Source organism: Petaurus breviceps, unplaced genomic scaffold (assembly GCF_028583685.1).
Source record: "Petaurus breviceps papuanus isolate PSGF00001 unplaced genomic scaffold, PetGlider_PUasm1.0 91023, whole genome shotgun sequence".
NCBI lineage: Eukaryota > Metazoa > Chordata > Mammalia > Diprotodontia > Petauridae > Petaurus > Petaurus breviceps.
The window spans coordinates 274,367-289,322 of NW_027187398.1; the positions used below are offsets into that span (position 1 = coordinate 274,367).

Here is a 14,956-nt window from a genome sequence, read left to right on the forward strand (position 1 = left end):
GCGACAAACAGCAAAAAAACCCAAACCCTATCTCTTTTAACTGGCTATCTGTCTTCACCCATAGGAGCATTCATCAGTGGAACTCCCTCCCACCACCAAAGCAAAGCCTCCTGCCCCTCCCACCCCTTTTTGAATCCTTTTCTCTTTCTCCTGACACACTCTCCTGCAAGCTCCTTTCTTACTGAAACCACAGGGGTCTCTGTCTCCACATTGCTTCAGTTTGATCCAGTCACATAATAGATTCCTCTGTATCACCCTGCTCCCTCTCCCTTCACTTTGTGTATTCTCTCATGTTGTAATGTAGGCCCACAAAAAAAAAAAAAAAACCCAAAGATTGATTTGCCTGTAGTCAGGGTGTTACCCAGTTCTGTCCATAATCCACCAGGCCCACCTCTTCTCTATTACCCCCACCAAACTTATTTTTTCTCTGTTGTCTCCTTTTGTACATTTAGAAAGATATGTCTTATTGATCTCTTTGTTGTCATTTTTGTTGTCTTTTACCTCATTTCTGTTACTTGGGGTGTTTGAGAAGCAAATAATCTCTTTAGCTCTGGTTTTCTTTCTAAGAATGTTTCAAAATCCTCTTTGTTACTTAACATTAATATTTTTTCATTTGTAATTAAGCTCACATTTGCAAGATAGGTCACACTGGGCTGTATCCTGAGTTCCATTGCTTTTCTAAACATATTATGCTCTCCTACATTTTTTGGTGAGTGCAGAATGTTCCTGTGTTTATTCATTTTGCTATCTTGGGTTTTCTGGAAGTAATCTTTGAATTCTTTTTGTTATTTCATTTTCCATGTTCAGAAGTTCTGGGTAGTTTTTTTTTATTATTTTATGCATTATGGTGTTGTGGGGTTTTTTGTCCTATTATGTTCTTCTGGAAGACCTATGATCCTTAGGTTGTCTCTACACATCCTATGTTTAAGAACAGTATGTATTACTTACATAGAGAACACATTCTCTTTTAATGTTATTCTTTTTTATTCTCTTCTAGATATTCCTTTACTTCTGTATATTTGCATTCTGAATCTATTGTTCTCTCTTGTTTCTCTGATGACACATGCCATCAGATTCCATTTTTTCTATTCTGCCTGTTATTTTTGTAGTGTGAGCCATAAATTCTGCTCTCAGAATTTCCATTTCTCTCTCTTTTTTTTTAAAGCAATCGGGGTTAAGTAACTTGCTCAAGGTTACATGGCCAGCTATTTCTGGGTGTGGTGCTAAGTATCTGCGCCCGGATTTGATCCCCAGGTCATCCCGACACTGGAGCCGGTGCTCTTACTCGCTGAGCCACCTGGCCATCCCAAAACCATTCTTTTTTTTTTTTTTGCCTTCCCATTTCTCTTTTGAGGGGAAAAAATAAAGAATGTTACAGAGTGGTCCTGGTAACTATACTGTGGTTCCATGTTCTTATGTTCCACAAGATCCTCTGTCTTATTGTTTTCATTTGTTTTGTAGTGTTGATTTATAGATGTCTAGATTTTTTTTTACTAGATTTGTAGGGCACATTTCCTGTTCTTAATGATTTTCTTGCTTATGCACTTAAGTTCATGTTCTTTGAGTTCATTTTCATGAGATATGTGGTAATTTTAGTCTTTATTCCCCTCATTTTCCCCTGTTGCTCACTTTCTGACTCTTTCCTTGGGGTGTTGCATCTAAAAGCATCTCATCCTCTTTCCATGCTGGGGAATTCCCAGTTTGCCAGTCTTGGTCTCTGCCCCAAGTGACTTTTGGGTGGAGAGAATTGGGGCAAACTAGATGCAGAGCTCTTTCCCTTGGCCTTAGTGGAGTATCTCACAGTCCTGGAACACATGGTATGTGGTCTAGGTGGCCTCTTTGTTCCATTTGCTGTGTTTCTCAGCTCTCTGGCCTGCATTGGCATTTCAGAGCTCTGTAACCCTGGGGCTCCAGGTTAGTCTTCTGCAGTGTTGGCTTGCTGTCAAGGCCCCCAGCAGACTTCTGCTCCTGGAGGGCTGCCACTGTACTGGCTAACTATCTTAGCCCAACTTCCATAGCCTGCATTGAGGGTTTTCACAGAATTGAGGGGGACAGGGAGGCTGGGTCCTTGGGTCTGTTAGTGCAGCCTTATTGCTGGGAGCTGGGAAAGGTATGCTGAATGAGTTCAGGGTAGGTGTCATTTCATGAGTTTAGGGATTTTTTTTTTCTTCTTTAGGATTCTGGGTGTCCTAGACCATGGCAACAGCTGAAATTGTTTTATCTTTGGAATATAATTTCTGTTTTAGAGAGATTTGAGTAGTTATGGAGATCAGAGAAAACATCTAATCCTCCATCTTGTTGCCCCTAATAGTTTCCAAAACAAAGCAGTTCAATGGAATGAAGGTGAAAAGTGTTATTATAATTTACCTCACTGTATTCTAATGTTTTTTCATCTCCATATTTCTTCTAAGTGGCTTAGTCCCAGTGCTTAGGAACTAGTGCAAAAATGAGGAAAATGTTCATTTACTGCTATAGTAACAGCTAAGGTCTCTTCTGCTTATAATGCCCTCTGACTATTGGTATTGTAAGAGCATACATAGACTAATTAATTTGAAGTACAGAAGACTATCTTTATTTCAGATGTTTAAAAAAACAATTTATTTTTATTTTCAGGCTCATGGTTTTCGAGATGTAATTGTTCCTTCTCCATTTTCACCTGCAGTGGAACCTTCAGCAAACCCCCGAAAGCGATCACGAGAAGCAAGGGAAGAAGAATAGTATTTTAAAGATTTTGCATCCTGCGTAGCTTAAAAATATTGTAAATACCATTAAGGGCTGGTTACAATTTACACAGAAAATATTTTAAACAGTCATAGAATGTCTCCAGTATCAACAATAACCACAGTTTAAATGGCAATTTAAGACAATAACATCAGTCATAAAATGACATTACCAAATACTCATAAATCATTTATTAAAACATTCATATTGAATACACTCAAGAAATAAAAATGGTTGTAAATATTAAAATACATAAAAATATATACATAGTAAGTTAATATTATTAACTTGGAGCTTTTATAAAATAATTCATAGTCTACCAATTTCATTATTGATATCCCTATTGGTTATTAAGTTCTCATCCCAATAATACATTGTACATAAATACCTCTACCTAATTGCATTACAAACCTTCTAATTATGTATGATTTCATAATACTTGAACCTAATTTTAACTTTGACAGCACAAGATTATTGTCAGGATTCTTACATTCTAAAAGCACTTACAATCAGTAACCCTCATATTATACCACTCTCTGATACTTAGATTTCTTTCCTGCTCTGGTAGTCTTAGTCATACTATATTATTATTATTAATTATTATTATTATTATTATTATTTTTAAAGCAATTGGGGTTAAGTAACTTGCATAAGGTTACATGGCCAGTTATTTCTGGGTGTGGTGCTAAGTATCCCAGCCCAGATTCCATCCCAGGTCATCCTTACTCTGGGGCCAGTGCTCTTACTCACTGCGCTACCTGGCCGCCCCATACTATATTATTTTTGTTGAATGGTTGTAACAATGAATTGTAACTGTTGTAGTCTAGTCCTAAGTTTAAAAGTGTGATTGTAGTGCCTCTTCTAAACCTGCAGCTGTGATTAATACAGGTTTAGGTGAGGTCAGGCACTCTTGGATTATGTCTATAGGTTGTGGCAGTACCTAGATGATAATGGCAATGAGAAGTTTTTGTTCAGTTCTCTTTTCTTTCAACGTTTATTTGCCACGTCAACTAAAGCATTAGGTGCTGTTTAAAGGAATACAAATTAACCTTGTTTAGTGCATGAATTACCAGTCGGCAAAGGAAATAAATAAAAGTGATATCCTTCAAAAACAAAATATATAGACAGGTAGACATCATTAAAGTTCAACAATAGGAATGGTGGATTACTAATTTTAAGTGTTTCACTGTGGTGCCAGGAGGCAACCACTAAAAGCTATAATGACATTGTTATTGCTTGATTTCCATTCAGTTAACTTTTGTTAAATTGTAGATAGCCCCATGTAATAATATTGCTGTTTGGATTGCAACGTCACCATTGAGCCATTAAGGTAATGAACCTCACTGAATCATGTTTCACTATTTTTCACTCTTATTCCCTAACAAAAATCAACCTTCTCTACCTCTCACTTCCATCTCCCTCCTCTTCTCTCCCCCTCCCACTTCAAATTGAGAAAGCAAGAAAAATGAAACCTTGTTACAAGCACATGTAGTCAAGCAAAACTAAATTTCTCATTGGCCATTTCTTTTTAAAAAGCTTTCTTGATCTGCTTTCTGAATCTGTCACCTCTCTGTCAGGTTTCATCATTAGTCCTCTAGAACTGTAGTTGATAATTCTGTTGATTAAAAAAAAAGGTTTTTTTTTAATGTGTTTATATATTAGCATTATATTATGATTATTATGGAGCAACTAGATGGCTCAGTGTATAGAGTGCTGGGCCTAGTCAGACCCGAGTTTAAATGTGATCCCAGATACTAGCCATATGACCCTGGGCAAGTCACTTAACTTCAGTTTGCCTTAATCCACTGGAGAAGGAAACAGCAAAACATTCCAATATTTTTGCCAAGAAAACCCTTTAGATAGTATTGGTGTGCTATGGTCCATGGGGTCACGAAGAGTTGTACATGACAGAGAAACAATAAATATTATATGTTGTATTTAATGTTAATCCATTTATTAATCTTATTAAAATATTCAAAATGTCTATTTAAGATATATATTAATATAATGTGTACTAATATATATTTTAAGACATATGGCTATTTAAATACACGTAGCTTAGATTCCTATTCTTTGTCACCTCAAAAAAAAACTGCAAACCTATACATACTTTTATACATTTTTAGAATTGGTTTTGCTTAGGACTATCTCCCTCAATCTTCCTTCTATCAAATTTCCCCTCCACTTTACTCAACTTTCTCTCGTACTTCAGTGTTGAGTGAAATGCATTTCTGCTCCCAACTGTGTGTATTCCTTCTTTTGACCAGTTCAGATGAGATTTATGTCAGCCACTCCCCCCCTCCACTCCCTCTTCCTTGCTTATAGATTTATCTACTTGTGCTACATCATTATTTTCCTTTCTCCCTCACCCCCGCCCTTCCTCAAAGGTATCCTCCTTTCTATCTCTTTCCATTCTTAAGATCAAGACATAACAGAACCACTCCCAGGCCTTTTCTAATTTGTTGTTTCTCAGTTTTATCTGATTCTTCCTAACATTTCAGGGCTTGGCAGAGATACTGGAGTGGTTTGCCATTTCCTTCTCCAGCTCATTTTACAGATGAGGAAACTGAGGCAAACAGGGTTAAGTGACTTGTCAAGGGTCACACATCTACTAAGTGTCTGTGGTCAGATTTGAACTCAGGTTTTCCTGCCTCCAGGCCCTGTGCTCTATCCCTAAGCCACCTAGCTGGCCCTTTTCTAATTGGACTCCATTTATAAACCCTGATAATGGTAAGGATCAGAAAGGACACATGGATCAATTCCCCATATTGGAAGTTAATGGTTTAGTCTTTTATCATTTACTTATGTTTACCTTTTTATGTTTCTCTTCATTCCTATGTTTGAATTTCAGTTTCTCCATAGCTCTGGTCTTTTTTTTTTTCTGGAGTGATTATAAGTTTTTGGTTTTGTTAAAGGTCCATTTTCTCACCCTTTAGACTATACTCAGATTTTCTGGGTAAGTTATTCTTGACTGTAAACTCATATCTTTTGCCATCTACAATATAATATTCCAAATTTGTTTTAATGGTGGCTATTAAATCATGTGTGATCCTGTGATCTCTTGATACTTGAATTCCTTGTTTCTGGCTGCTTACAGTATTTTTTCTTTGACTTGGAAACTCTGGATATTGGCTTTGATATTCTTGGGAGTTTTCATTTTGGCCTTCTTGCAGGAGGTGACCAACAGATTCTTTTTCCACTTTGTCCTCTTATTCCAAGAGATCTGGTACCTTGGTATGGGTCTGGAACTTCCCTGGTTCCAGAAAGGGTTGGCCATTTCTAGTGTCCAAAGACCTCCTGTCTGCCTCCCTATGCCAAGCTGGGCTTGAAAAAGGACTGTGATTTTTTTGTTTTTCTGGATTTGGTCTCGTATATTTTCTAGGTATTAGGAAGAGTTTATGAGGAAGAGCTCACTGTATTGCTTCCTGTCACTCACCTACCTTAGTGCAATGTCTTATTTCTTGAACCATATGAAGAATATCAGAAACAACTGTCAATAAATTCCCCATCTTTAGGGCAAAATCAGTGATTTTACATTGACTCTCTGAGGGAGATTCAATGATTTACCTAACTTCCTAATTGCTTTGTTCAGAATGCTCAGTGTGTAGAGACCATAATATTTTTTAAATATTTTAACTGGGAGTTTGAATTACCACAGTATAGACTTGAAGTTCAATTAAAAGACAACATGGATTATATTGATATTCCAGAACTAGAAGAAAGCCTTAATAAGTTTGACAAGTAAAAGCAGTTTAAAATGCCAGTAAGTATGTGGCAGACATTTACTAAGATCCCAAATTAGTAGCTTCAACTTCTGATTCTCAGCAGGAAAAACAACTAGGAGTTTCCACTTATACAGGGACTACAAGGTGCTCATTATTGTGCCAGCTATAGGAAGGTCTAGCAAGAACCTTTAATTTGTAAGCTAAAAAAAAAAGTCCAATTGGAATAAATATCTTTGTTAATTTTAAGCTTGAGTTGAAATCAGAAATGCCTCTATATTTTAATGGATAACCAGTGGTACTCCAAACAGCAATTAGAAAATTGCATTTGAATTTTAAAGTTTCATTTTAATCATTGGTAAAAAGCCACATAGGGGAAGGATGGCATAATGATTCAGAACTGGCCCTAAAGCCTGTAAGACCTATATAGAAATCCCACCTCTGACAAATAATGGCTTTGTGACCCTGGGCAAGTTACCTAACCTTATTCCTCTAGGCAAATGAGAGACAGCATCCACCTGCATTGATAGAGGGAATTTCTTCAATTTGGAGTGCCCTGTACTAATAAAATCACTATTCTAGTCCCCATCCTGTAAAAGGCTAATTGATTTTGTAAAATTTTACAGATAGAAATGAATTTGTCTATTTGAACAATATATTCCTGTACAAATAACCTAAATGTATCAAAGTCCTGTAAGTACTTTTCTGTGAGATAGGATGGTACTCTTAAAGTAACTTATTAACAGTTGATTTGATCATAAATTCATTCAGATATTCTAATAATGTTTTTCTTGCAGTAATGAGTAAGTACTACCACCATTTAAAACAGTATAAAGACCGTCAAGTGGCTTTTTCTGAGTCTTCATTCTTCTTAACCTCTCCATAGTCTTTGACACTGTTGATCACTCTCTTGATAGCCTCTTCTCTCTAGGTTTTCATGACACTGTTTCTTCTGGTTTTTCTTCTGCCTGTTTTCTCAGTCCCTTTTACTGGATCTTTGTCTTTGTCATTCTCACTGACCATTTCTACCAAGACTGTCCTGTACCCTCTCTCTTTTCTGTCTTGCTTAGTGATCTCATCCATTACCAAGTATTCAATTATGTCTGTAAATAAAATTCTTAGGTTTATTTATCCAGCCTTCACTTTTGCATCAGCAACCAGACACATTTTGAACTAGGTTTCCCATAGACATTTTAAACTTACCATGTTCAAAATGGAATTTATCTTTACTTCCAAGCCCTTCCTTCTTCTGAACTTATTTCTGTCAAGGGCATCACCATCCTCCCCGTCATTCTGGTGCCTCAACTATCACAACAGTCTGTTGGTTAGTCTCCCAGCATCTAGTGTATTCCCATTTTAGTCCACCTTTCACTGCTGCCAAAGTGATTTTCTTAAAGAACAGGCCTGATCATGCTACTCAGTAAACTCCCGTGACCTTTACTACCTGGAGGATGAAATAGAAAACATTTATGTGCATCTGTATATATGTTACGGTTTTCAACAACAGTAGACTGAATGATAAGCATTGCTTTGAAACATCTTAACCATAAATATAGCATATTTATACTCAGTAAAAATACAAAAGCATACAGAGTCCCCCAGACAAAAAGTGTAAGAGGTATCAAAAACTAGGAGATAAACATTACTTGTTACAGAATACAATCACTGGATTGTGTAGTTTAATTGCTATTGAACTATTATTTCAACTGCAGTTTCAGGGGCAGGAGTATTTTAGTCAGTATTCTCACTTGTTATAACACAAGCCTGATTTATTATATCCCTTGAATAATGTTATGCTACATAAGTTGGCTATTCCAAAAGGGAATCTGACATTTTCTCAGAATCAGACAGCTGAGAAAGTTTTGTCTCAACGTACCTATGACAGGTCAATTTGTAACTTTCAGACTCAGACCTGAAAGAACAATTTAACATTGTTATAATGATGTACTTCTTGTATAAAATTCTGTGACCATTGTAGGAGAAACTCAAATGCCTTATGATAAATTTCAGTATCACTATGTATCTATGAATCTACAATCATGAGAATACCATAGTGGGATAACTTTCTTGTAACATCTTGCTGTTTCCCAGTTGAAGCATACCAAAGTTTGTAATGCTCTATTTTCAAGGATGTTAATGTGGAATAGAGTTCATTCAAGGAAATATAATATAATATAATTTGCTTTATGGGGTAAATACATCAGTTAAGATATGGAAAATATACTTTATCTCTATCTCTAGACAGGCTATCTCTAGACAATGCTTAAGTATATAGTTGTTCTTCAGACTCTAGAAACTTAAAAAAATACTTGGAGACTATCAGAGTGCTTCTAAAAACCTAATCATTTATGGCAAATGGTTGTGCCAAGTTCTTGCTCCCATATTTGATTTTCATGCACTTTGAAATACTGCTTATAAGCAAAGAGAACACGATTGAAACAGTTAAAAGAATAATTTGCACCAAATTTCCTTTCTGTATCCTAACAATATTGAGAGCGCTGGTCTATTTGCAAAATCCAGAATGTGGGAAAGCCTATGAAAGTGAAAATGTTAACTCATCTCATCATGAGGATTTTTTGTAAGTACACAGGTTAATTTTATTCAAATGTTGAAATATTGCTCTTTGAATAAATAATAATTGTATGTATTTAGAATGAACATGATCCTGTCCAAGAGAAAAATACTGTCATGAGATTAGAAAGAATAAAGAAGAATTGTAAGGAAATCTGCAAGGCAGTTGCAGTAATACTTTTATCACCTCAAATGTTCAAGGGCTATACAAAGTAAGGTAGAATTTTAAAAATAGATTAAGTTTGTGCTGAAATTGGATTTAAACAAGAATAATTGAACTTACTCAGTTTGAGATTTTAATGGGCAATCAGTTTTCTGACCTACAACTACATAATGGTATTATTTTGAACTACCATACAACACTAATGAAATGGGTCAAAGCCTTCAATACACAGGTACAAGTTACCTTACCCCCAAATTGGAGAAAGCCTTGTCATGTCAGTATCACCCCAGTGAGTCTATATGAAGATAGATCACCAAAAGTTCTGTTTGAAACTCTGTGATATAGTTGGTCAAGACCATACCACATTCTCAACATTAACAGTATAGCAAAATTCTAAGTGGCCTTCCACTTCCAATTTATACTATACACTGCAAGAAGACATCCACTCTGAGAATATTAACAGCCACCACTTGTTTCACCTGAAATATCCCTGCCAACAAGCAGTTATAGCAAGCCTAGAGTTGGCCAGCAGGGAGATTTAAATCCAGGGATGAGCCAAGTGCTTGTTGGTGAAAAGAGTGTGCCACAAAAATCCCACAAAGTCACTACTTGCTTTCTGGTTCCTGCCTAGGCTTTAAAAAATATTTGAACCAACTTACTTTGTTCGCAGTTATAAACTGATCAGAATGACTATTAGAATATCTTCCTTCAGCTGTTACTTAAACACTTCCAAGTGATGGGTTTTCACATTCCTCTTATTTCACAAAATAGCGTCAAAATGATATTTCTCCACTTTATGTGAGATACTTGTGCTGGTTCACAACAAAGGGATACCCAGTATATTTGACTGGTTTGATACAGATCTTCCTGGCCATAAATGAATATATCTTAATAAGTTGTCCCCAATTCAAGCCTGCCTTGCTAATAATGGTGGTAAGCATATGAAGTATAGTACTTTTAATACCACTTGAAACAAGAAGTTTAAATTTGCAGTACTGCTTTAAATTACTTGTAAACAAGACACTTGTAAATAGCATTGTTGTCAGTCTTTTGTGCCTGATTGTGACTTTGAAGTTCCAAGAGGATAACCAATGGGATTTGGGATTTGGGGTTGATTCTACTTGGGTCTTCTTTACTTTTGCTATCAGGTATGAACTAAAGTGAGAATTTGCTTGTTGGTAACAACTGTATGATTCCTTTTGAATTATATTATGGTACATGTATCAAAAGGATTTAATCTGGAACAAAGGAAAGTATATATAGGATATATACTGGAATTGTTGAAAAGAGAATATGAACTGCAAAAAAAGTGAAATTTGATGCAGATTAAGGTTTGAGACAAAGTTATGCCCAATACCCACAACAGCAGAGAGCCTGGAAGTAAAACATGGCAAGTTTTAAATACTGTCAACTAAAGTGTGCATGTGCACCTGAAATAGGAGGGGGAGCACCTTACTCATTCATCCATGAATCTAAAGCTACTTATTCTAAAAGACACATAAGTTAAAGTTATCCAGCTGGGAGACATATCTTTTTCTGCAATACTTTTAAGAATGCTGACAACCATAGTCTTCTGTTTTATGAAATTCCCATTCCTGGCACTGAATGCAGAATAACCCGAGAGTAATTTTTGCTGTATATAAGCTGCTTGATACTGTCTTTAGAGGCCAGGCCATAGTTCTTGAGAATTCTAAGCTTAGAACTTAACCTGCAGGTAGCCTCTAAGTAAATTAGTATGATTTTAATAAAACTACTCCTAAACTCAATGGAAGTTCTCTCCTCCCCAAACCTTGACAATCTCCCGTGATGTTAAAGCAATGATTTTGGAAAAAATGCTCAGTATATGAAGTTACTAGGAGAAGCAGGACTACATTTGTTTGTTTAATTCATTTTTGAAACTTGACTGGCCTATTTTGGTTCCTAGGGTCACTTTCTTTACGCTAATTTTTGTCATCAATTGAATGAATAAGTTTAAAAGCACTTACTATATGTCAAGGACTGTACTAAGTTCTGGGGATACAAACAGGAATATAGCTTTATAGGGGCTCACACTATAATTGGGAGAATCAATACAATAATTGTATACAATATTTATATTAATACAATACAAATATATTAATACAATACAATACAAAAATCAATAAAATAATCTATATCAATAAAAAAAGTTCAGCTACAAGGTGAATGTAAAAGACTTTCCTGAAAGCCCTCATGGTTCAATGGCAAGACTGATGGCAAGGTTCAGGAAGCTGGATGATATGGATACAGGGCAGATGGTAAGGCCTTGAAGACTTTAAGATAGGCCTGCACAACATAGGGTTTGTGGCCTGCAAAACATGTAGGGTTGTGTCAGTCTGTCTCTAGTTTAACCTATCTGCCACTGGAAGAAATTTACAAGTAGTGTGTATCTGCATTAAGATTAAGTGGCAGTGCGGATGGTAAGGCCTGATGGTCATCTGTTACATAAGAAAGAATTGAGGGCTCCCATTTCATTCAAGTAATGTGAACAGTCAAGCAGCCTGGGCCAGGGAAAGGATGGAGGGGTAGTATGCTTCCATCTGCATTCAGACCCTCTGGATGTGGATTATCTGATGTATTTTAACATTTTAATACTATATTAAATTCTAGAATTCATTTTGATGACCTCAGTTAAGATGTTTATCAAAACACAGCATTAAAAAAATGTTAAAACTTACAGCATTAAATCGTTAAATGTTCAGATTTAGAGGCCAGGGGTACATGTTAATTAGTGCACTTAGCTTATATTTAGCTTAATACTAATACACATGCTTGTTTGTGATGTGGAATTATTACACTGATAAATTTTAGTTAATATTATAGCTTGGTACTAAGTTAAGCCCACCTTTGCAGAACTCTATCAAAAGGCTTAGACATGAAACAAAGGTAGTAATGTTATCTATGAATGGATACTCTTCCTATCATTCTTTAGATTCTTACTGGATTAGACATACTGGTCTTTGAACTTGACCTAAAGACAAAGTAGAGTACCTCTGATACTGACTTTGTGATTGGGGCTTGTGGGTAAGAGACATGGAATCTAAGGGAAGGAGAAGGTGGATATGATGGCAAGCAGACAGGAAGCCATGAGCTCCCCTATAGAGAGTCCAGACCAGGGCAATAAGGACAGTGCAGATATCCACAGCAAAAACCAAGCTCTTGATCCAGTTCAGGTTGAGACGGATACTTGTGACTTTCCACTTTTCCTTTCCCTTTTTCTAGAGCTAGCGATTGTGTGATGGGACACTCATTTTACCCTGAATCTGCTGCTTCTCCCTGGGTTTGAAAGGGTTTATGAGCTGGAAAATGATAAAACTGTTGCTCAACAAATGCTAAACAGTGTACTTGTTCTATAGAACATGTGTATTCCTCTTTATGGAGATACTGAAACTTTTGGTTTGGACTAAACTTGGGGGTCTTGGGAACCAATTAAAAATAGCTGGACAATGTGGGATGGAGGTATTGACCTGTTACAAGCCCAGCACATGGGTTCAGGATTCATAGATTTCTAAACCACAAACTGGTAGTATTTTCCTTGGCTGTAGCTAGTGCTGAACTTTGAAAAGCAAACCAGATCCCTAAAGGGGAGTGAATTATTAAGGATGTTCTGCCCACAAGGAGGGATTGAGTTATACAAGCTTGCTCAATAGGTACATTGCCTGAGAGAACTGTGACAATGCAGCCTGCTTAGCTCTTTAACACTACCTGCTGTCTACATAAGAAACTACTAAGGCTATAATTTCTCACCCCAGCAGAAGAGGCTGTTTTTAAAATTACTCCTTCTGGGAAGTGAGAACAATTTAATTCTAATCCATTTTAAATTTTCCCTCTAAAAACAGTATTTTGTTGTTGATACTCTAAAAAATTGGATTCCCAATGTAAGGGTAGAAGTATAGGTTTAACTTAGTAGAGAGTCAAAGTTCAAGCTACCCATTTGAGAGGTTCTGTTTTCAAAATACAGTGACAACTTAAAAAAAATTTACTGTAGTTTTAGCCATTATTGGAAAAGTTCAAACTGAGCAAAGCAGTTTGGCTTTAATATTTTCTACGAATATCTCTCGGGCATTTAGTGTGTCTTGGACTTCAGTGTTGAGCAATCTATAAAATGTGGTATTTCACAGGACCATAATAATTATCATATTAAGTGAGCTGAGGTTTATACAGCATTTAAAAGTCTAATAAGTTGTTTTTTCCTGTCTTACAGATGAGGAAACTGAATCTCATCTTAAGTTAGTAACCTTTCATTGCAACCCGAATGATCACAATCATTTGATTAATGACTATCAAATAAGGGTGGTTTCTTGGTAAGCACATCATAAGTTAGGTGAATAAATGAAAAAACACATCACAGACCCTGAATGAAAGGAAGATACCTGGGGTAACTGTAAATGTACATCGAATCAAAGAGTCCTCTGAAGGATTTCTCAGTCTCCCTCCTGGTGTTCTGTCACATCAAGAGGAAGCTATGTGAGAGACCCATCAGCTGTCAGATTCTGTTACTAAAGATCATTTGACTTTACCTACTAATGTGCTTGCATTGGTTCATCTAGGGCAGGCAGACCTGTGGGCTGCCTTGAAATACTTTTAAACATATAAAATAAAATACATAGACTTACAAAGAAAACCAATTATTTTGAAGTAATTAAAAAAACAAAATAATAAAACTATGTTCATGGAACCTAGGCTAAGACTTCCTGATACAGAACTTATCAGTACTGCATATAGAGTTGCAGGGAAGGCACTTTATAAACATCATCTGTCTCACTTCCCCCTTACCCCCCACCTTCCCATAATCTAGAAGCCTAGAGTACTGAGTTTTAAGGTCCTCAAAAAGTCATAGTATGCTTAGAGGAAAAACTGTGGAGGCACAAACACCAGTGTTCTAAATTAGGTCTCCAACTGAACATTCTCTGATTAAATTCTTCCTACAGAGCATACCACACCAACCTTCCTTCTGTTTTACTAGCTTTCTAGTCCCCGTTATCTAGCTTAACCACTTTAGGTATAAGTGGTATGCCCATGTTACCTTCTCTTTAGCCTTCACCCCTATTCTGATCACCCCCCTTCCTCCTCAGTTCACCCATTATTCAATCCTTTCTATAATAATATCAATCAGTGGGGCGGCCAGGTAGCATAGCGAGTAAGAGCACCGGCTCCAGTGTTGAGAAGACCTGGAGATCGAATCCCGGGCTCAGACACTTAGTACCCACCCAGAAACACCTGGTCGTGTAACCTTGAGCAAGTTACTTAACCCCAATTGCTTAGGGGCGGCCAGGTGGCTCAGCGAGTAAGAGCACTGGCTCCAGTGTCGGGATGACCTGGATCAAATCTGGGCTCAGATACTCAGCACCACACCCAGAAATAACTGGCTGTGTAACCTTGAGCAAGTTACTTAACCCCGATTGCTTTAAAAAAAATATCAATCAGAAATCCACTCTGTTTTTAACAACATTCCCTTCATTCTAACACTTACCTTATAGTATTGTTAAGATCAAATATGCTAACATATATAAAGCTCTTGGAAAACTTAGAATGCTATATAAATGCCAGATATTGTTATTGAACCTTTTAACCAGCATTCCTTCCAGATTGCTCTAACAGAAACTGAACTGTATGGTAAGGAGGCCACATCCCTTTCAACTCTTGCCATCAGAAATAGCTTCTTTGCTTCACAATACCATTTGTAGATTATTCCTTTACTGGTAGTTCTTAATGATTTTTCTCCTTTCAAAGTATATACAATTCATTTGTCACCCCCTTC

At 36.6% G+C, this 14,956-nt stretch overlaps 1 protein-coding gene across 5 annotated transcripts in view; it reads left to right on the plus strand.

The window, feature by feature from the left end:
- The window catches only part of RAD51C (RAD51 paralog C), an 83,785-nt gene extending 77,991 nt beyond the window's left edge, over nt 1-5,794 (plus strand). For all 5 annotated transcript variants that reach the window (XM_069078161.1, XM_069078162.1, XM_069078163.1 and 2 more), the window contains one exon: nt 2,614-5,794. In XM_069078161.1, coding sequence (XP_068934262.1) covers nt 2,614-2,718 — 105 coding nt within the window. In that variant the 3' untranslated portion in view covers nt 2,719-5,794. The remainder of the gene's footprint in view (nt 1-2,613) is intronic.
- Nucleotides 5,795-14,956: the final 9,162 nt, after the last annotated feature.